Source organism: Chaetura pelagica, unplaced genomic scaffold (assembly GCF_000747805.2).
Source record: "Chaetura pelagica isolate M959 unplaced genomic scaffold, ChaPel_1.0 scaffold581, whole genome shotgun sequence".
In the NCBI taxonomy this organism is placed as follows: Eukaryota; Metazoa; Chordata; class Aves; order Apodiformes; family Apodidae; genus Chaetura; species Chaetura pelagica.
Genome location: NW_009952070.1, coordinates 587064 through 611109, shown reverse-complemented (window position 1 = coordinate 611109; position 24046 = coordinate 587064). Strand labels below are relative to the sequence as shown.

Here is a 24046-nt window from a genome sequence, read left to right as displayed (position 1 = left end):
GGCAGTAGAGATACAAAGGATACAAATTACTCTCCTAAATAAACTTTGTACAAAGATTTTTCTAAAGGCCTTGGTATTTTTCAGTGCTTTGCAGATCAATTGACCCTGTTTGATCCCCATTTATAATCAAAGGGACAAATTTGTCTTCAATGATAGCTCATCTGTTTCATCTGTGATCTTCTCCCTTGCCATGCAAGTATCCTGTTTGTGTATATTAACATATTTATTTGGAGGTATGAGGAGACACGTGTAACACACTTGATAAACCACTGCTGCTTTAAAGTATTTTTTCAAACAAGAATTTATTATATAAATCAAGACTTTATTAAATGGCTGGGCATATATGTATAAATAGGAACTGGTCTTGAAGTATTGCACCCTTAAACTGAACAAAGTGATTAGGATAACTGATAGCTAAATAAGGTTTTTATGTGCCTGTGGGAGCCATATTAGGATTGATTTGACAAGTCAGTTCAGCTGTGGCAACAGTCATAATATCTAACACAACATTATGTTTTATTAGTAAAATCCTTAAGTGTAGCAAGCTGTTTGTGTCAAAACAACAGTATATTTTAGGGAAGAAAAAGGCTGGCTAGATACAAGCTACATCATCAGGAATGATAATATATTACAGCACTATTGCATTAAAGAGATCCCTACATCAGTAGTTAACAGTGCACACTGGAGTGCTTGTTCCAGCTACACAGGCAGTTTTGGGGAAAGCCTAAGAGTCATTCTTAATTTGGTATTTTAAAACATGATGGAAACTTCAATGCTGCATCCTTGTGTTTCTCTACTTCTTTTCATTAAAAAAAACCAACAGATTTGCTAGATATATTCAGTAAATAATTTGTATCTCTGACTTTGCCAGGAGATGCACAGTTCACAATAATCACTTGAATTACTCTATTTTTTTAAATAGTATTTAAGGCTATTTCAACAAGTACTTAATTCTGGTTTCCTCCTTTGTTGTTGCTTTACATATTTAATTTTAATAACTTTTATGTAATAGGCACAGTCCAGCCCATCTATCATGGATTAATCTCTTATATTTTCAAGTTATGAATCCTAAAAATCAGAACAAAGAGGCCATGTGATAGCATTAACCTTTCTGTAGGAAACTGTATTTTGTCTCACGTGAGGATTCAGGTTATTAACTAATTTTGCTGTTGCCCTGTCTGGTTTGCCTGAAACCTTCTTAGCAGAGAAATTTTAATGGAGTGCCAGTGATATATTCCTAAACTAGCAAGTTCTTAACGACCCTGGAAAGTGACTGCTTGATTACACTTTAACAGTATTTGCAAATAAAATCACAAGTAATTAAGGGGAAATCTCCAGGCTTTTGAGCAAGTTTGATGCATGATAACTGCCTGATTCAGCTTCATCTAGAGTAATGCTGTGTAGACAAGAGCTACTGAGATCAATAGCAACATAATGATAGTGGCAGAATTAAGTGAGTAACCTGAGAACTGTGTCTTCAAAATGCATGCAGCTGCCACGAGCCAGGGCCACACAGTGCACTCCTGCTTCCGTCCTAAATGTTCATCAAAAGACGCCCTGCAGGAAAATGGAGTTAGATGCTCTTTATTGCTGATCGTGTCTCTTGCCACATTTATCAGGGAAATTGGATTAGCAGTTGGCAGCTGCAGGTAGACAAGGTTCTGCAGTGATTAAATATGCAGCTTGGCTGCATTTGTTGTGACAGACCTTTAGTAAATTCTACTGTAAGCACCATCTGTCTAATTTGTATAAAGAAAACTTGGGGCTTTAAGCCACTGATAAAGAACTGAATCTGTTGCTTGATCATAAACAAAACTTTTGTTCTGAATTCTCTTAAATGTAATTTATTAGGTTAAAGCTATTTTTTTCTATCACGATGAATAAATAATAGGTGCAAAAGTGCTTTCAGGTACTTCATTTTGCAAGTACTGAAAACAAAACCAGTTCAGTTCTTCAATAAAATGCTTAGTATTCCGATCCACAGGGAGATGACACCGTTAAAATATCACTATGAAAATGGTCCAGGACTGCCAAATTCATTTAATTTGTGGTTTTTATTAGGACTTTTTAACTGGCTAGAGTTGGGGTTTTTGTAGTTTTTTAATATTTCTGAAATACACCATTGAAAAACAGTCACAACAAGGGAGCTCTTTCTTTTCAAAATACATTTGTAATCATTAAATCTGCATACAAAACATATGTTTAGGTTTCTTTTCCAGGGGGATCAAGTATAATTGAAGGCTGTTTAAGTAATTATGTGCTTTGCATTGTTTGGGTTTGGGTTTTTTTTTTTGCTACTTGCTTCTTCACCTTTTTTTCTGTGTAGGAAAAATGTCCAGTATTAAACCAGTGGCTGATTTTTCTGCTAAGAATGTCAAGGTTTCTCTTGACAATGCAGTTAAGTCCTGTATGGCCTGGGCAGCCACATCTCAGGAGTATTTGTTTGGAGTTGTGACATCATCAGATTTGCTGGGAACGCCTGAAAAAAAAAAGAGGATCTGAGGAAAAAGCAGTTAAATAGCAACATGCTATCTTTAGCTGGTTTGTAGAAACTCCATGCTGTTAAATTATTTAAAATCCTTGATTTTCAGCTTGCACACATTAAAAGTTTTCACACTAAGTGCCAAATGTTGCAAACAGCACTTTAACAGAATGATTTTGCTTTGATCCCTGTAGCAGTTCCTGAATAATTTATCACAGGTTATTGCCTTAATTCTGGAGAGGGATAGAGCAATAAAGGCAGATGAAAACACTCCAGTTGAAACACCTTGGGGCCTGCTCATTCCTCTGACACGGCTCTTTTGTTGGAACTATTTAGAGGTTATTAAGACGTGTCTCCAGAATTAAGAGTATGCTGTAAGGATGAAGACAGCCATCTTAATTCTAAAGACAAAGCGCAATGACCCTTCACCTTTTTTTTCCTTTGTTGTTATTATATAGTAGAATTATGAGGGTAATATTATAGCTGCACCCAGTAGTGCCACTATAGTTAAGGGTCTGTCAGACCTTCCATTTCAAGCCCCGTTTTGGGGGTGGGCGGCGTGAGGAGTCTCTGCTGTTTGGAATTGCCTTAGTCAGACACTTGGCACATGTTGGCAAGTCAGAGAGTTTGTGGTTTTTTCTGTCAATATTTAAATCTTCAGCTCCTTTCCTTTGAAAAATCCATGGGAGAATCTTCTTTTGGGACTTTGAAGCAAAACACTTGAATTTATTTCAAACATTGCTTCAATTAATCTCAAATCAACTTCTTCCCTGACATTCAGGGACGAACGTTTCCAAACCGAAATTTGAACAGAATCATTTGATGAGCAGGAAAAGCAATGGATAAACCCACATGCTACTGACAAGCTCTTCTTGCTCTCTTTCTTGTATTTAGTGTTCTTCGCTTCTCATCTTACTCATTTTGCAGTTTCTGGTGGTGTTATTAGCTGTCCCTTTGCCCCAGAAGTGGCTGGTGTCCGTGGTGAATGAAGCAGCAGCTTTGTCTACTCTTCCAATTACTCTGTTAAGTTTGCAAGGGACTTTGAATCCCACAGGATGACAGACAATAAGTAGACATACACGTGAATAATGTTACTTGCCAATAATAAATTGTATGCACATAAATGCTATTTGAAAACTCATAATACACTAAAACTAAATTACCTTGGGATTTTATGGCTTAGGGGATTTTTTTTTTTCGTTATCGAATGTGACTTAAGCAAAAAAAATCCAGGGTGATTTTTTGCTCCTATTAGTTGACAGGTATTTTTAGCAGTAACTTAAATGGATGAGGATTTGCCTCAGGATTCTGTAGGTTATTAGATGGGCTGTTTGGACATTGTCAACTCTAGGCAACATTATTTTATAAAGTTGCATTCTGATGGATAATATCTAAACCACTGAGTGGGCTGGGGTTTTCCAGGACAGGAATATTAGGGTGTCGCGTAGGTTGAGGTTGTTTTTTAAGAATAGTGCAGTTAATGGTTTGGGTTTTTTAATAACAATAGCTGAATTGAAAGTGTTGCAAACCAAGATATGTAGTTTATGTAGTAGTTGTTCTCCTGTCTTCAGAATTCAAGGTTTCTGAAGTTGCCTGGTGTTTGTGGAGCATCCCAGGAATCTGGGACCATCGCTTGAAGAGAGTTGTGCTCTCCTCTTATTAATAGTTTTTAAAGTCTCACAGCAAAACTGTTCCTCCTACATAATTGCAGAAGAGTGTGTTCTTACAGCCAGTTTGTTTTATAAGAACAGAATAAGCATGTTAGAGGAGTTTGGGTTCGGCTGGTTGTTTCTTTCTAATTCATGTTCCAGAGACCATGACAAGATGCTGAGCTCTTTCTCTCCGAGTGTGTGATCCAACAAAGGCAAGTTCAGGTCTTGCCAGGGGCTGTAGCTTCCCTTCTTCCCTGCTCCAGCCTTCCCTTTGTTCAGTTTTGCTTGCCTCCTTTCTTGTGGGGCTAGATTGGGCAAAAGAATCAAAATCCATCTGGAAGATTTCTGCTTCCCTGTTGATACTGTTCCTTCTCTGCATCCCTTCAGGAAGAGGTACCAAGTGTTGCTGCTGAGATATTTTAACTCTGTACATTTTGGCCACCACGTCTGTTATCCAGTGACTTTCTGTGCTGACAACACAGCACACAAAGTAGAAAATACAGATGAATATAAAGTTACAGTTTTATATTGCATCTCCTCCGTATTGAACACTTCCTCTCCAGTGATTTTCGAGTCCCATTAAAGTTAATGAGAGTTGAGACCTCGCAGCATCTTGCAAGTTCAGGCCATTTCAGTGCACAACAGAAAGGAAATGCAAATATTAAAATACTCCTAGCAGCCTCACCAGTGCTTTGTAGAGAAGTCAATTTATCCTTGGCTTAATCTATGTGTGTGCCGTCCAAGTCAGTTGGACTAATGGGTCTGTGTGTGAAAAGTGCAAGATTACATTGAGCAGTTTAACAAGGCATCAGCCTCATTTGCTCTTTATGTGATCAATTAAAATTAATATGTGAGCCTTACCTTTTGTATTTCTCAACCCTGTAAATACTACAGTGTTAGCACCAAGTGGTACACATTATTACAAACTCTGGATAGAAAGACAGAACTCTTGACTGGCTTTGTTTTCCACAATTCTGTGTATATTTTTTACCAGACTCTGCAGTCATTTATTATGGGAGGGGGAAAAAGTACACACCCTACCTGCAATGTATGGATAACATTTATTCAAACTACTTAATTATCAAAAACCAAAATTTATGTCTAAGTAAATGGAAAAGTTTTCTTACATTATTGAAATATTTTTCATTCACTGGTGTTTCTTATTGATGTCAATTAATTATCCTGAAAACATCCCTTTAGTAGGCACTAATTATCTATGCATAAAGTGTTGTCTGCATTTGTTCTGGAAGCCACACACTAGTCATTAAAAAAATCATCTTAGAACTAATGTTAACACAGATAAAGATTTGAATGGTCTTCTGTAAAGAAAAAAAAGTCCCTTTTTGAAGACACCTAACTTGGAAAATTGCTGTTTATTTAAAAAAATAATTTAAAAAAAGATGTTAAAATAACACTACAGTGAGAAGCTCAGTGCAAGCTTCATTATAGCTTGTTATGAGCATCAGTCTTACACCTCATGGAAAATATTGTAAGCTTATATTAACGTTTTATTGTTATTGTTTCTTTAAATGTATTAATACAGGAAGCACTTTTAAACTTGGAATACAGAGTGTTCATATATTATGCTTTAATTTGCAGGAGGATGGCACATCAGCTCATCCTGAGCACTGGGCTAATGTTAGCACTGGAAAACTTGCTTGTTAAAAGAATCTTTGTGTATTTGAAGGGGGGGGAAAGACTACAAAAATAAGCGAGCCAGCCATTTAAACTAATGAATCAAAATCAGCTATGTGGTCATTATTGGCTGATGATTCCCCCATCTGCTCAGTGCTAACGTGAAAATCAATTAGTGTGTCTCTTTCCCACTGGCAGCGTATGTTGGTGGGGCTGGCGAGGGATCTTCGCGGGATCGTCTCTGCTCTCAACACAAAGACCAGCTACTCCATGCTGTTCCACTGGATGTATCCTGATTACCCGGTGACAATACCAGCTCTGTGCACAGAGGGATACCAGGCCCCTTGCATTAGTTTAATAGTGTGGCACAGTGGGGAAGAGGAAACAAAGCTAAATGAAACTAATGTGTAATCAGCTAAAATTACAGCACAATGGCAACCGTGCCGGTAGCTGGGGAGGGACCCAGAGGGGGTCACTTTGGTGCTGGGTCCTCTAGAAAACAGAGCCTGGTGCTTTTCTGCCCTTCAGAAATCCAGAAGGTTTTAGTGGAAGGAAAAAAAAAAAAACAAAACAAAAAACCCCAAACCAACACACCAAACAAAGCTGTGTCTCTAACTCCAAACACAATGTACCTACATTTGCTTTAACATCAGAAGTGCTTAAAAAGACGATAGGAGAGCTGTCTGGGGAGCTTGCACTCCCTGGTATGAATCATGTCTTTAATTTAGTCAGTTCCTTTCTATTTATGTCAACTCTATTAATATCCCAACACCTGCAGCCTTCTTGATCAGGAGGAAAATGGACATCTGAAAAGAAAACCCAAAATCTTTAGGTTGTAGTTTTCTTCAGTAAGTAATGACAACAGAACTCTGGTTGCTTTAAATATTGGCTACATTTTTATGCCAACAAATACAATAATACTCGTGAGTATTTCTTAATACTTTAGAGAAATGCTTTGTATTTTTATAAAAACAGTAGCTGTAATTGTCTCTTCAGGCATCCAGTCTGAAGACTATAACATTAGTAACAAACTGCTGAAATATATAGTGACGTAACTATGAAAATATGTGTTTTATAATTTAGCTCTTGCCAGACTATGGTAGTTAATTATGTCTCTGTTTTGGTTTTTTTTTAATGGACAGAAAAAAGTAACATTCTAGTAAAATTCCATGTTTTACTAGAAATTAAGCTTTTTAAGATATCTTTATTTTAAGACAATAATGAAACCCTACTGTTCACTAATAATCTTCCTGGTTAAGACACAGGAATGCATCGATATAAAATTGGAACTAGGAGATTAGCATGTAAGGACTGAAAGGCTGCACAGCAGAGCCTGGTATCATCTGACAGACATCCAGGTGTGGTGGGGTCCTGCTGACCAGCCAGATAAGCCCTAGTTCAGACCTTCACAAGCCTGCAGTGATTCTGTGTGCAGGCTCAGCCTGCAGAAAGTCAGTCCCAAAGCATAAAGCAGTGTCACCTGGGTTTCTTTTAAAACATCCCTTCATTCCAGTTTCAGAGAACTGAAAGAAAAACAAAACAAACAAAAAAAACACCCAAAAAACCCAAACAAAAAAACTACTGAAGCCAGGCTGTGAATTAGCATCTCATTTTCTAGTGAGCACCATTGGGTACATTTAACTTTGTTAGTACTGTTTGTGCTTGTGGTACCCTAAAACTTAATAATAAATCAGGAAGATGCATCAAATCAGATTGGTGCTGCTTCCATTTCAAGTTCTTCTGACTTTGTTTTTCCTAGCACAGCTTGAGCATCATGCTCTTCTGTGCAGAACTTCAACTCTGCTGTTGGAGAAGGAGGGATCACAGACTTAACCTCCTCTCCATCTAAAATAAATTGATTCATCCAGGAAGGTGTTGGGTTTTTTTATACAACATTCCAGGATGTCCCATCCTCAGGATCCTTTCTTGCTTTATGCTTTTTATTTAATTTATTCCTTCCAGTGTATTAAGTTAATTTCAAATAAATGAAAGCAGCCTCTGACTTTTGGATTCAATTATTTTGTATGAACACTAAAAATGGATTGGCATGTAGCTTTTTGTGTGGGATTCAAAGCTCAGACCTTCTCAGTTTCTTTTCCCTTGCAGAGGTTCAAATGAATCTTTTTGGGCCTCCTCACCAGTGGCTGCAGAGGGTAAGTGCACACTTCTCTCCAGTGGATTTCACCACATTTGGCTGAGTCCAGGTATTGATCCAAAGCATTATAGCAGAATAAGCTGCTATTATTACAACTCTCATTTGCTGTATATAAAGACAAAAATGGTACATGGGAGGAGAAGGGAGGGTCAGATACCAGTTTTATCATACAAAGCTTCAATATCCTTTGATTAACCTGCTGCTTTTGCTGTTTCACAAATATCCTTGGAAATGGCTTGAATAGCAAAGCTCTTTTTCAAACAGATTTTACTCTGTAAGGGATGAAGAACTAGCATTTCAATACTGCAAATACAGAATGTTAGCCAAAATAAATGTGATTTACTTGCATTTGTTCAAGAAATAAACAGTACAAAGAGGCAAGGGAAAAAAGGCTAAGCTTGTAATAGACCATAAGATTGTGTTTAATTCTATACTGAAGACTATCAGAAATAGTCACTTGTAAATTGTGGGTAGAAGAACATCTTGATAAACTTCTCAAGTGATTGCAGGAAATATTTGGGGTTTATGCCCTATCCATATCAAAACAAATGATACTTTGTGATCTCTCACCTGAGAGATTCTTCTCTTTTTTGTTCTGATCACAATGTTTAGGATTTAACTTTTGTCCAGTAGATGGCAAAAATGAGCAGAAATAATTTCTTTTAAGTCCTTTTTGATCCGGGGAGGGGGGGGAGGCCCAGGGAACACAGTTGTATCTTGTGTTTTACCATTATATTGAGTTACTGGGGTGATGGTTTAGAGGTGACTCGTCAGGTATGCTGGAGCTATGCTGGGCTGCCAAACAGGACTGGTTTTTAGCAGGCTTGCTTATACTAATTGAGTTTCTCTAGCAAATCAGGCTCCTTGGAAGAAGGCCAAAGGCTTTTCATAATTGTATTGACAAGAAAATGAATATGATAAATGGTGTTCATTCAGCTGAGACAAGATTTATAGTTTTCCTCTGGCAAAGGATGAAGAGAAAATACTTATAATAATAGTAAAATTTGTTTTAAAGTTGTATTAGGTGATCTCTCAAAAGACTTCATTAAAATATGTCCAAATATTTTAAGCAGCTTCAGGTGTTTAGTGCAGCACCTTGCCAAGGTATCTGGTGATGAAAGATGAAAATCATTCAGCTGAGACAAGATTTATAGTTTTCCTCTGGCAAAGGATGAAGAGAAAATACTTATAATAATAGTAAAATTTGTTTTAAAGTTGTATTAGGTGATCTCTCAAAAGACTTCATTAAAATATGTCCAAATATTTTAAGCAGCTTCAGGTGTTTAGTGCAGCACCTTGCCAAGGTATCTGGTGATGAAAGATGAAAAAAACATCACAGATAAACAAAACAAAACAAAACAAAAAACCCAAAACCTGGATATGTAATTCTCTACTGAAGACTATCAGAAATAGTCACTTGTAAATTGTGGGTAGAAGAACATCTTGATAAACTTCTCAAGTGATTGCAGGAAATATTTGGGGTTTATGCCCTATCCATATCAAAACAAATGATACTTTGTGATCTCTCACCTGAGAGATTCTTCTCTTTTTTGTTCTGATCACAATGTTTAGGATTTAACTTTTGTCCAGTAGATGGCAAAAATGAGCAGAAATAATTTCTTTTAAGTCCTTTTTGATCCGGGGAGGGGGGGGAGGCCCAGGGAACACAGTTGTATCTTGTGTTTTACCATTATATTGAGTTACTGGGGTGATGGTTTAGAGGTGACTCGTCAGGTATGCTGGAGCTGTGCTGGGCTGCCAAACAGGACTGGTTTTTAGCAGGCTTGCTTATACTAATTGAGTTTCTCTAGCAAATCAGGCTCCTTGGAAGAAGGCCAAAGGCTTTTCATAATTGTATTGACAAGAAAATGAATATGATAAATGGTGTTCATTCAGCTGAGACAAGATTTATAGTTTTCCTCTGGCAAAGGATGAAGAGAAAATACTTATAATAATAGTAAAATTTGTTTTAAAGTTGTATTAGGTGATCTCTCAAAAGACTTCATTAAAATATGTCCAAATATTTTAAGCAGCTTCAGGTGTTTAGTGCAGCACCTTGCCAAGGTATCTGGTGATGAAAGATGAAAAAAACATCACAGATAAACAAAACAAAACAAAAAACCCAAAACCCTGGATATGAAAGTCATTTATTCTTCCTGAAATATTGATATGTCAAGCTGTCAATGGTGATTCCAGTACCACAGCTTTGGGAAGTTTATTTGCCTTTTGTATTCCTAACACGTGGGCTCTGCAGTCTGGAGGTCAGTCCTGAACGTGCAGGTGTGGCCTAAAAAACCTCTATCCCAGTTGGAGTGAACCAAAACCTGTTCTTAAAAGGGGATGATTTTCCTTTCCTGGGATGTATGTTAGGTGCTGGCCCTTAGGCAATCTCTCCTGTCTTCCTTCCACTTGCTTCTCAGTATTGAATGACTTCTGTTGTCTCTGGAAGAAAGAGGTTGCAGTAAGAAAATGAGTTGCAAGGATTAACCGAAGAGGTTGACTCAGAGTTGCAGTCATCTGGAGAGCACAGTGTGTGTGTGTGCATGAAGTTGCCTGGATAAAAATATCTGTAGAGATTCATAGACACTGAGTGTATAGAAAAGTGACCTGCCATTGAGATGTTTTATCTAGTGGGCATTTAAAAGTTCCAGTTGGCCTAGATACTCAGATGGCTGATGGGATGCAGCTTCAGATGTGGGTCACTAGAACAAGCCAAGCAATCTTTTCACCAAACAGCCACGGTTACACATGGATCCCAACTCTCAACAGAATAAAACCATGGGCAGCAATAAGTCAGCTTGTTCAAGTTCATTCTGGTTTTGAAGAACTAAATCTTTAGGTTTGTATGTTTTAAGGATTCAGGATTAGGTGCAAACTTGAAGGAGCCCAAGAAGCAGCTGTAGCCATTGAGGTTTCCTAATGACAACACAATTTGGCACGAAGCAAGGCTACCTGCTCAGTGATCTGTAATAGCTTCTACTGCCAGTTGCTTTGATTCAAACCTCAGCATCTTTTTTTGCAATTCAGGTTCCTTTGAACTTGAACTGACTGTTCATGGTTAAGTTCATTAATTAGCCAGGTTGCTTGAAGCTTGTGCCTAAAAACACCTAAGAATAATATCACGTTTAAAACCAATTTGTTCCACTTTATTGGACTTATTAAAAAAATATAAATTGCCAAAGCCTGGCTTTTCTAAAATCTGCCTATAGTCTCCAGTCTACATACACTCAGTGCTTAAGTTTTTTAATTAAGGTAGCTAATAATATTCAATATATTACTGTCTTAGATTTGGCAGTAGGGTTTGGCTGCCAAGTGACTCACTTCTCTATTAAATCTTCTGATACAGTCAGTAACTCATAAGATTTTGTTGTTGTTATATTGCAATCTGCTAGACTTAATTTTTTCCTGTATTCTTTTAAATACTGTTTTAAAAGAACAGAGATCTCTTGGGTTGCTGATGAGCAAACAGCTCTCCTGAAAATGTTCTTAGGAATCTCATGGTCTCTTCCATGCAGTTTGCCTGAATTCTGTTCTTGAATGCTCTGGAAACAACTTTGTACCATCACATTGTTCCCAACCATTTGTATAGCAGGTATATATGAAGTGGCACTTAAATTTGAGGCTGAGGATTTGCTAATATGTAAATGTGTGCTGGTTTTAAACTAAATTGCCATTTGTGAATTATGCCATTCTTTAAAAATCCAGGCTCATTTTATACAAGTATTACAGGTTAGCCTCTCATGTACAAACAGCTTTCCTTTTCCTTCATTCCAGCTCTGGTAGATCAGCTGTTTCCCACTTAACCATTAATGCTTCCAAAGCACTTAGTTTTTGAAGCAGAGACTTGTGTAAATGTGTAGGTTCTGGCAGTGGCCCTGGCAGGACTTGCTGCCAAGGTCCACATCTGGCTCACCCACCTCATGGTGTAGCACAGGGAAAGTTGTTTTGCAAGATGTTCTTTTATCAGTCTGTTCTTTAACTCAGTTTGGTGCAGATACCCTGCCTATATTTCTGTCCTTCAAAGAGCTGTTGAGCTGTGGTACCGTGAGCCTGCCTGTACAACCCCCATCCTGAAGCTGATGGCAGAATTCATGCAAAACAGGTAAGAACCACATCAAATTGGTAAGTGATGAAGAATGCAGTGGCATCCATCCTCTCTGCCAGCTCTCTGTGCTTTTCTTGTCCTCATCATGTCTGACTTTGACTTTAAGACTGCAGCTTTTGTATCTCTGAAGAAAATTCCCAAGCAGGACTCAGCTTCAGTGCCATTATGGTGTTTTACCCAAATGGTAGATGTTACAAAATCAGCTGGTAAGGATTCATTCAAGGAATAGATATGAGACATTACAGTGATTTTATACTCAATGTTAGAAGTGTTTGCTTTAACCAGGGGTAAATACTGGCTCTGGAATTAAATGTTGGAGAATTCTGCTGCAGGCTGATGTTTTGCTATAAGCCAAGCAGCATACATGTGTGCCTGTAAAACCACAACTGATGTTACAGTTTCTTTTGCAGCTCAACTCTTCCAGCCAAAATAGGAAAGAATGGTGTCTAATACAGCAATAGTTCTAAACAGCACATAAGTAGCTTCTCCCACATCAAAAGTCTTTCTGTGGGCGAACCAAAAAGGCTCAGAGTGTTTCTGGGAGGTGATTTCAGTACTTCACATTGCAGCAGTTAGAATGAAATTCCTGTTTTACCACAAGGAGCAGAAAATTTATTTGGTGAAATTGTCATTATACTTGGAAATGTCTCATGTACTGCCCAAAGGGAAGAAAATATTTGTAAATGACAAATTCATAGTGAAAGTCTCTGTGCTGGGTATCTTCACGACCCAAGACTTTCAGCAAAGAGGTGTGTGTTCTCATCATTTCTCATTTTACCTTGCAAATCAAACCTACTTATTTACAAAGGAAAAAAAGTTGAAATATTTGAAATTTGAAGAAAATAGTTAGTTTCATGACAGCAAATGGTGCCTTAAAGTTCAGACCTGGCTCCCAGTCAAACGCTGGGGTGTGTGGTGTGTACTTACTCCCTGCAGGGCTGCACACACCCTGAGGCAGAGTTCCCTGTTTCTTCATTGTGGTGACTTGCTTGCTGTCACTCCCTCCTTGGTGTGTGTCAGCTGATTCTGTCTGTCATCCTGGCAGGAGGACCACAGATTGCTGGGCAGGTTACTCAGGCTGCCACGCACAGGCAATGTAGCTGTTAGTGCTGCAGCTCCTTCTAAGGAGGAGATTGTTCAAGCACAGCACAGAACTCTAATAATGGTAAACACAGCAAAGAGGAACTGGGACAATAAATCTTATGCAAAAGACAGGTCTTCAAGCTGCTTTCATATTCATGTTTTTCTTCTACCTATTGCTATGCAGAAAATCTGCCTTGTTCCCCCCAGAAAGTGTCACCTGGGAGGGTGTGTTTCCAGCAGCCATGTACTGCAGCAGGTTTGCAGGTTACAACAGCTTCACACCAGACACTTTGACACGAATAAAATATGTTATAGAGTATCAGACTGTGCATTGTGCCACTCTGATCCTGAGAGGAGGTGCTGGGTTTGGGGTTTTGTCTCTGCCAGCCATTATCACCTTGTGCCTCTGGAGTACCCAGATCTTTTATCCACGGCACGTTTTATCCATCTATAAACAGCCAGATTTACTCCAGAGTCTGCAGCAAAGGACCCTGCAAATAAGGGTTCAGACAACAAAAAATAGGATTTGCAGCAAAGGAAGATCCCTACTGCTGTCTCTGGCAGGGGTGATACAATTGGTCAAAAGTGGGTGACTACCAGATAGGTCCCTGGGGTCACCCTGGTTTCCATCACTCAGGGATGACTCCTTTCCCTTCCAGCCCCAGCAGACTCAGGGTAAGTTATGCTCAGGTTACTTAGAAGCTTAAGACCTACATTTGCAGTTAACTTTTAGGCCTGGACTAGGAGATGGGCTTCTTTATCACAAAGACAAATTGGAGAGACAGGGACTTTGGCAAGGACTCTGTTGCATTCACAGACTGGGGACAGAGTGGTTGGTGCTGGCTTTGGCAGTGCCTGTGCATCAGGGGAGACAACATGGGGCAATCTTCAGGTCTGAACCTCCATACAAAGCACGTGTTGCAATTCACACCTTGTGACTGCCACAGGTTTTATGTATGGGAATAACCAGTGGGGATTAGCCTGTTTATTCAAGCTCCACAGATACAAAAGCAGGGTAAAAGTTCACCTGGCTGCTTGGATTATGGGACCTTTGTAGATTCTTCTGGGCTGTCTGCAGACACAAGATGTTCCCTGGTCACTGGAAGCTGCATCTGTTGTCTGCTCACCTTTTCTGCTTGAATTTTGTCTTTTTTTGTCACGTTCCTTTGGCAACAGAAGGAGACAAGAAGAGTGCAGAGAATTGAATTTTTGTAATCAGCAAATGTTTGCTTTGCTTTAGGAATAATCCTTTGCAGTTTTCTGCTTCGATGACCATCTGAATGTTTTTGCTGTTATTTTTTAGATCGCAACGTTTAAATTTTGATGTATCCTCTCCCAATGGAATTCTGCTCTTCAGAGAAGCTAGTAAAATGATTTGTACCTATGGTGGGTATCCAGTAGTGTTTCCTCTGCAGTGGGATTCTTTGCCTGTCCCGTGATACAGAAATCCTGTTAGTTGATATTCCTGAGCACTGATGGGTTTGTGGAATATGTCTCAGGGCTGTAGCTTTTCCAGGCAGTGTTATCCCTTTGGAAAAGCTCAGGAAGTTGAAAGCTCAGGAATTTCTTAGCTCAGGGCTCATTTGTGTAGCAGAGTTACTTGTGTTGCTCTTTTCACTTGCAGGCCCATCCTTCTAGGCACTGTGCATGTATTCCAGCAAAGATACAAATGCTCCCGAGGTGTTTGATCCAGGCTGCTGATTGATAGGTGTGGGTTGATTTTATGTATTCAAATTATATTCCAGCAGCTCCAAAACATAATAGGACCATAACAGCTTTGCCCTAGAGCGCTGTTAAAATTGTTTATAATAAGTTGCTCCATTTTACTACTCCCACTCATCCTCACAACCGCAACAGGTCTTTGACACCAGCAGCTTATATTACACTCCAACTAACTTTGTAGCTCACACTTTTGCTGCCTAAATATTTTGAAAGGAATATTACCAAGTTTTTGTAGGGCAGCTTCATTTGTAGTTTGTTTGTGTAAACAAAAAGAGCCATAAATGTCCTGTTACTCTTAGAGGAAGGAAACTGGTGCATCAAATTTACTTTTACTGCCTTCGGGTTGCTTTTTGGGTCTGGAAACTGTGTTAGTTGGCTGTCTGTTTAAAAAAGACCTTCCAATGTCATTTTGCATGTGATCAATAGGGCATGGAAACAGTCTACACAGAATCCATAGAGCATTTACTTACTGCAGAAAAAATTCCACCCATGTAACTCTCAGCTCTTGCAAAATCTTCTTTCTGTTTCTTTTTCAAGTAGACCATGTAGTGAGCTTGTTCAGTTATGTTCTGAAGTCAGTTTGTTAGAATGATTAAGCAAAATAAAAACAAGGTTCTCCATGTAGGAAAAGATAAAAAGCAAACATTTAGATTTCTGTTGGCCTTTGTGCTTCATTCCTGTGAGCTTTCTTTTGATGATTTTATAAAAAATGAATCAAGTGGAGCACGATGATGATTCTTCAGCCCTGCTTGTCTTACTGTGCCTGATCCCACTGGAGTGACATTTTCATTTTCATTATTATTATTGTTATTATTTCAATCAGCTTTTGCCATCCTTTCTTATAAAAAACATACTGAATTGTTGAGCATCTATTCATCTCAGTTATTGGCATCAAGTTTCTAAACCCTTCTGAGGAAACCCACTAGTTGGTTTCAACCTGCTTTGCTCCTTATTCATTCCCTAAAAGACACTTTGTAAAGAAACCTTTGGCTTTCAGTTCCAGCTTTTATGGTGTGTGTGTGTGTGTGTGTGTGAAGTTCATATCATTCTTATGGGCAACAGGAGAGGTGCCTGAGGACTGGAGAATAGCAAATGTCACACCTGTTTACAAGAAGGGCAAGAAGGAGGACCCAGGTAACTACAGACCGGTCAGCCTCACCTCCATCCCTGGAAAGGTGATGGAACAACTTGTTCTTGTCACTATCTCCAGGCACATCAAGGACATGGGGGTCATCAAGAGCAGTCAACATGGTTTTATCAAGGGTAAATCATGTTTGACTAACCTCATAGCCTTCTATGAGGAAATTACTAGGTGGATAGATGACGGTAGAGCGGTAGATGTGGTTTATCTTGATTTCAGTAAAGCATTTGACACCGTCTCCCACAGCATCCTTGTAGAAAAGTTGATCAGGTATGGGTTTGGTGATCAGGAAGTAAGGTGGATTAGGAACTGGTTGAAAGGAAGGAGCCAGAGAGTTGTAGTCAATGGGGCAGAATCTGGTTGGAGGTGTGTGACTAGTGGAGTCCCACAGGGGTCGGTACTGGGACCGGTGTTGTTCAACATCTTCATCAACGACCTGGATGAGGGTATAGAATGTACCCTCAGCAAGTTTGCTGATGACACTAAGCTGGGAGGAGTGGCTGACACACCAGAAGGCTGTGCTGCCATTCAGAGAGACTTAGATAGGCTGGAGAGTTGGGCGGGGAGAAACATGATGAAATTCAACAAGGGGAAGTGCAGAGTTTTGCATTTGGGGAAGAACAACACCATGTCCCAGTACAGGTTGGGGGCTGACCTGCTGGAGAGCAGTGTAGGTGAAAGAGACCTGGGGGTCCTGGTAGACAGGAGGATGACCATGAGCCAGCAATGTGCCCTTGTGGCCAAGAAGGCCAATGGCATCCTGGGGTGCATTAGAAAGGGTGTGGTTAGTAGGTCAAGAGAGGTTCTCCTCCCCCTCTATTCTGCCTTGGTGAGGCCACATCTGGAGTATTGTGTCCAGTTCTGGGCCCCTCAGTTCAAGAAGGACAGGGAACTGCTCGAAAGAGTCCAGTGCAGAGCTACAGAGATGATTAAGGGAGTGGAACATCTCCCTTATGAGGAAAGGCTGAGGGAGCTGGGTCTCTTTAGCTTGGAGAAAAGGAGACTGAGGGGTGACCTCATCAATGTTTACAAATATGTAAGGGGTGAGTGTCAGGGAGATGGAGTTAGGCTTTTCTCAGTGATGACCAGTGATAGGACAAGGGGTAATGGGTGTAAATTGGAGCATAGGAGGTTCAAGGTGAATATCCAAAAAATTTTTTTTACTGTGAGAGTGACAGAGCACTGGAACAGACTGCCCAGGGAGGGTGTGGAGTCTCCCTCACTGGAGACATTCAAAACCCACCTGGATGAGTTCCTGTGTGATGTACTCTAGGTGACCCTGCTCTGGCAGGGGGGGTGGACTAGATGATCTTTCAAGGTCCCTCCCAACCCCTAAGATTCTATGATTCTATGATTCTCAGCCCTGAAGTATTGGTGGCTCTTGTGCATAAGCGCCAGACACCACTTTCTGGCCCATGCTAGAATTGAATTATGCAATATAAAAGAAGATTTCAGGACAGTACAGATTAACAATTTAAGACTAAGTTGTGGAATCTGTTGGAACCTGGGCCCAGACACCTGTTGCCCTCTTTTGTTAGATGATGCTTGTTGTGAAAGATCTTCAGGAATGGGTGGCATCTGTTGGGAACTGTGTGCCACAGAAAGGAGTGAAATGACCAGAAAAGCTTTCTCTCCTGCTTCTCCTTCCTGTCTTCCACAACCACTTTGCTATGGGAGGCTGACGTTGTACTTAGCTCAGATTGAAGTAGCAAGAGGAGACCTGCCCTCCAAAAATCAAATTTAAAATCCCCAATCAACCAAAAGTGAAGGAAAAGTGTAGAGGTTAGAGAAAGCCACTCAGTATCTGTATGGGTTGGGTTGTTTTTTTTTTTCCCATTCTGCTTTTAAAACTTGTTCATATTATTACCAGTATCTAGAAGGGTCCATCAGTGATGTTACCACTGCTTAGTTGTGACATTTAGAGAAATTCTTCAGGTTTTCTTTTCTGTGAGTGATTGCCAATATTTATTCCAGGACTGGACTCACTGCAAAATCAGCATGAAAGACCTCCCAGTGCAGCTGGTGAACTGGCCAGTCAAAGCAGTGGTTTCAAAGGATCCAGCTGGTTCCTGCTGGCCCAGGTGGGCAGCACTGGCTGAGCTGTGGCTGCTGCAATAACCATCCTGGCTCAGTGTGACTTCAAACTGCTGCAGCTAGTTCTGAAGTGGGCACTGCCTTATAGTCTGGGAAGATTTTACTACCCCCCACTATAAGTATTTCAAGATAGAGCAATTAATCAGCTTTGAATAATTGTAGTTAACATTTTTAGCTTTTATCACCAACCACTAGTTTATGAGGGTTCCATCCCAGTGTACAGAAAGATATAACTCTTCTGGAAATACCTTGTAAGGATTCATTAGGTTAGTTACATCTGATCATTTGAACATACAAATCCCTGTAAAAAATATTGTTATTAAGTGACTTTGCATTAATTTTAAGTGCCTTTCTGAAAAACTTGATATCTAAATAGTGCTTTTAAGCCAAACTTGATAATATTCTGTGACTTATAAAAAAATAATTTGTCTTTTAAGCATATGTGATCTTGGCAGACATCTGGGGAAAGATAAACAAGTGAACCAGGTGATGGTCATAACGTGCACTTTGGTGTTCCTGAGCCATCTTGCCAGTCCCACATTCTGAAAAATGGTTTGATTCAGTTAAAAGCATGAACACATATGTGCCTTCTAATCCTGAGGGTCTGTTCTCAAGTGTTCTGCTACTGCAAGTAACTTAAAATTCTGAAAATAGTTGAGATTCTCACATTCAGCATGATTTTATGGCTGAAGCATTAGAGAGAGAATAGCAGGCACACAGTAAATGTCAGGGGATGACAACAGAGGATGTGCTCATTTGTCTTACCAAGGCACCCAAACCTCTTGTATATGTCACAGCTCACACTGAGCTCCTCAGAGCTGATCCAAAAGACACTTAAAACTCAATATAGATCTGACTGAAATCTCAACTATAAGAATTGCCTTTTTAAACTGACAGAGACAGACAGTGATGACATGAGACAGAGGGGGGAGAAGAAAAGCAAACATCTCTTTCTTTCGTCACCCTGTCCTTGTGGGAAGGTCCTTTCAGTCAGTCCAGTGACTGAGTGGGTTGCCTTAAACTCTGCCCAGCCTCTTCTCAGGCCTGAGAGATTCTTCCCATCACCTGGAAACCTGGCTGGGTTTGCTCCTCTTGGCAATCACTGCCTGAACACCAGCCTTCCAACTCTGCATGTTACCTCTCTTCCTTTCCATGGGCTGGGCAGTGAGAGTTTCCTTCCCACAGCCCAGCCCTGCAGGGAAAGGTTTGGTCCCTCTCCTGCAGGCACTGTAGGGTAGCCTGTTTGCTCCTTCTTCTGAGAAGAGTTTAACATAAAGCAATAAGTGAAAGTATGGCTTAATTGTATTGTATTTCCATTGGTAAGGGAAATTTAAATGTGTTTTACAACCAGATTTTGGCTTATTCTCTCTCACATGTAATGGCATGCAGAAAATGCTACTAAAAGCCTTATGGTCAGAAATTACACCTGCAAACTGAACATGAAAATTCCCAGTTATGGCTTAGGTTCACTGGGAGTCTTCTTGCTCTGTAAACCTATAAATATATAAAAATATGGTCTCAAAGATGTTTCTGTCCTGTCAACACTTAGACAAGGAATTAGCAACTGAAGTGAGGTGGCACCAGGTGATCCTTCTCACCAACATCAAAGTCCAAGTGCCCTGGTGGTTGGTGACACAGTGTTGGTTTTTGCTAAGTCTGGACCACACCAACCAAAGCAGTTTTGGGTAAGGCAGATGCTTCACAAGTACAGCCACCTTCACGTGATGAAAATCAGCTAGAATTGATGTGTGGATTTGGTCTGTGTAAACCCTGCACTGTTGTTTACATGGGAATAACTTTGGAGCAAGCATTAGGTAACCTAGCATACAGCTTGCTTCCCATTTGAAATTCTGCCAAAGTCTGTCATGCTCCTGTAAGTCCAGGTAGTGCCTCCATTAATGATCTGTCTGTAGTGTAAGAGCTGTGCTTGGGCTAAACATAAAAGGGGAAGAAAAGGGTAGAGTTGTGTTTCTGGAGAGTGAACATGTGTGGATGTTTGTTTGTGTATGGATGTTTGTTTGTATATGGATATTTGGTTGTGTGTGGATGTTTGTGTATGAATATTTGTGTCTGGATATTTGTTGGTGTGTGGATGTTTGTGTACAGATGCTACAGTCTCTCTAATTCTAGACTAAAGTGTTCACTCTTTGCTCCTCTAGACTGGCATGTAGTGATTTCATATGTTTGAGTGCAAAGCCACAAAAAATCCAGCATGCCCTTCCTTAGGGTCTTCCAAGCATCTTCAGTTGTCACTGAATGAAATCTAAACTGTGAATTCTTTTCATTTTCTAAGCTCAACACCTCAGTGAGTGCTTAGTTCTGCTGAACAGCTCCAGCTTTGCCATTAGGGTGGTGCTGGGGTGTCCTGTCCTTCTGCTCATTTATCACTGACACTCACCCAGTGCTGAAGACATTTTGAAGATGTCTTTACAAATGCTGTGTGTTCAGAAGATGTAAAGCCTGGCATAGGATGCAAAAAGCACTTAGATAGTCAATTCCCCTTGGTGGGCCTGTGCAGCTCCTTGGCAGGGGGTGTTGTGCCTTGTCCATTAGGGCTCAAGCTGGGCTGCCTGAGTGAGAGTGATTGAGAATAAACAACTGGAATAGTCCACCATTCTTCATCCCCAATATATTTCACTTTTAATTCTGCATCTACAAGTCTCCTTACAGGGTGTTTTTGAACTCCCAGTCGTATAGAAATGATGTTTCAGTACATCCTGGGACCATCTGTTTTTGTTTTGTGGTTTCTTTACATTTTACTAAACCTCTTCCCTTTCATTGTTGGAGACTGACATAAAAATAATCTTTTCAATATGCTGCTTTTATTTATCTACATTCTGTCATTATATACTTTGATGTAAGTTTTTAATTTTGCTTCAGCTTTCAGCTGTTGTATTGAGAATAAACAACTGAGAGGAGAAAATTGAAAGGAGTTGGAATAGTATAGTCCACCATTCTTCATCCCCAATATATTTCACTTTTAATTCTGCATCTACAAGTCTCCTTACAGGGTGTTTTTGAACTCCCAGTCGTATAGAAATGATGTTTCAGTACATCCTGGGACCATCTGTTTTTGTTTTGTGGTTTCTTTACATTTTACTAAACCTCTTCCCTTTCATTGTTGGAGACTGACATAAAAATAATCTTTTCAATATGCTGCTTTTATTTATCTACATTCTGTCATTATATACTTTGATGTAAGTTTTTAATTTTGCTTCAGCTTTCAGCTGTTGTAGCAGTTACTGCTCAAGGTCAGCAGTGAGGTTAGCCACAGTAGCACAAAACAATTTCCTTTTCTCACAGCCCAGGTAGCATTTGGATGTGGATCACATTTTACCACATTTTCCAGTAGCCAGACACAATTATTTCTAATGAACTTTAAATTGCTTCTAGAACACGTATGTCACAGCTGAGTGGGGCAATCCATTCCATGCCAGCAGCTCCATAAGCTCACAGTTCTCCTTCAAAATGTTGGTTAAAGTCACTCTTGCTGTAGGACAGGTATTTGTAATCAGCAGCTTAGCTTCCAAGTGGAGTGCTCACTGGTCATGGTTGCTGTTGCTCTCCTCTTTTGCCTTCCTGGGTCCAGAATATATTGCTCTTTATTACTGACTCCAATTTCATAACCGGCTTCTTTTGGCAAATCTATCTTGGCACTGTGCATGTTCCTTGGGCTGGTTTGAGAGGTTTTATGCATGTATTGTTGTTCTGGAAGCTTAAAAAAAAGGAGGTTTTGATGCTTGCTTTCATCTTTCTGATTCATGTTTTCCTTTGCTTGCTCTATCTCTGGCCAGTTCTTTATCCTGCCCTGGCATTCCCAGCTCCTGGAAAGCTTAAGTTGCAAGGCAGCTTTATGGGGCAGTGGTGAACAATAAAAATAGGAAAGGGGAAAAGGCAAGAAACACTTTTTCTCTATAAATGTGATAAAGTTTCATAACCTTTGTTTCATCTCACCCAAGTCTTTTTTTATCTTCATCTCATTCACACATGTTAAAACACGATTTAGTTGTATTATTGTACAGGGGGGTTATTGGACTGAAATCTAGAACAAGCCCTGCTTAAATGAAACTCAGCCATAAGGAAATCATTTTTGTGTTATGGCTTCTACTGTAAAAGCAATTAAGGAGGAGAGCTGAAAGGGGAGATGCCTGTCCTGACATGCTCCCACATCTAGGAGGGAGTGAGCTGTGCAAAAAGCTCCAGTGGATGTTGCCTGTGGGATGCCCAGGCACCAGGGTGTTCCCTTTGGGCAGAGCATCCTGCTTGGTCTTTTTACCTGCCTTTGTATTCCCCCTCTGCACACACTCTCATTTTATTTCAGCTCCTTTGGTTATGTACAGAGTTTTTTGGTAATGAAAAGCTTAAATTGTCAGTCAAATTCAAGCCCCTATTTCCTATCTTGCAGTGTCACCCAGATCTTTAGAAATCTTTTTCTTATTCCTGTCAGGATTTTGTAGCCCCTCTGAGACTCAGTTTGTAATTTCTGCAAGTGTTGTTGCTGTCAAATGCAGAGCAAAAAGTTCTATTAAGTGAAATTATTGAGAATTTTCAAAGTCAGGCAGTGTATTTTATGATTGCAGATACAATTTTTTCCACATTAAGAAGAAATTGGTGCAAGTTGGAATTTGTCATTTTTTTTTAAACTCAGTAGTAACTCTTGAAACTTCACTGGTTGGGCTCTGCAGAGTTTCCAGTTTGAATTTCAAACACAATTTTTAAGTTCCTCATGTCAAAGGTCACTTTTGTGTTGATTTCATTTCTTCAGACTGTTTCTTTTAACAGTAGGAGTTCACATCATTGTATTTCAGGCCTCCAGTGCAGGAATTATAAATGTCAGTGTATCCTCAGCAGCTGAGAACTTGTTCTTGACCTGATTCGAAGGACCTCAGTAAATGAGTTTATGTTCAGTAGTATCCATGCTGTGTAAAAATATTCCCCTGAAGCTCCTGCTAAATGTTACAAGTAGATCATTCTTTTTTATCTTGTCAGGCATCTTTTTTTTCAGTAACTCATGCTGAAAGACTCATCTTGGCTCTAGCCCTGCATCCCTGCAGTCCCAGGCTCAGGGCACCGGCAACAGGCACCGCCTGGGCTTTCACCTCTGCTGCTCATTTGGAATCTGCTCTTCCCACTCTTAGGCCCTTTTAGAAGGAGGCTGTGACCTCAGAACAGTTCCCCATGGCCTCTATCCTATTGCTCAAAGCAGCTTTTAATCTTGCACTGAACCCAAATTCTTCTCAGTGCTTTCCTTCGGAGGGACAGGCACCCAGTTCCTCATGGAGGGAGCAGAGCTGCTGCCTTCCTGTGCCACATGCTTCCTGCTGCTCACTTGCTTTAAAGCCTTAGTTATAAGATGATTTTTTGGTGAAGCAATAGCAATGATGGAAGATCAGCCCTACTGTGTACCTCCTAGAACTCCTGTTCCCAGGCTAAGGGTTTTTTCAACCTCTTTCCTCACCTTTCTGGTTTCTCTAGTGATGTGCAATAATTTCCACCCTAAGTACAGAACTGCCTTGGTGACATCTCCTCAGCTCTTCCCATCTGCTGTTGCATTTGACACCAAGTGCTTCAAGGACCTGGTATTGCAGGATGTCACACTTGGAGAGCTCAGCTATGACCTCAAGGCTCTTCCTTGGATCCAGAACTTTGCTTATTTCTGAAGCCAGATACATATTTGTGCTATTAAAGCAGAGATTTTCAGCAGAGAACTGAAGAGTGGAGAAGGGCAGGTGAGCTCAGCTTGCAGCACACTTACCTTTTGGGCTTGTTCTTGCCCTAAGAGTTGTGCACTGTTCACTTTCAGAAATAGTGTGTGCCTTCCCACTTCATCTCACAGACAAAATTTGATATTTAAGTTTATCTTTTTCACAGAATTTGAAATTCACTGATGATCTCAGTAACTAGACTTGATCTGGTTAAGAAGATTAATGTCAATTAAGATGACCTGGGTGGGATATCTTAAATGGGGCAGTGTAGG

General features: G+C 40.0%; 1 protein-coding gene across 1 annotated transcript in view; it reads left to right on the top strand.

The window, feature by feature from the left end:
• Nucleotides 1-24046, top strand: part of RANBP17 (RAN binding protein 17) — a 140951-nt gene that overhangs the window by 86232 nt on the left and 30673 nt on the right. Inside the window, exons 20-22 of the mRNA XM_010005557.1 lie at nt 5968-6056; nt 11919-12026; nt 14416-14498. Of these exons, the coding sequence (XP_010003859.1) occupies nt 5968-6056; nt 11919-12026; nt 14416-14498 (280 nt within the window). The remainder of the gene's footprint in view (nt 1-5967; nt 6057-11918; nt 12027-14415; nt 14499-24046) is intronic.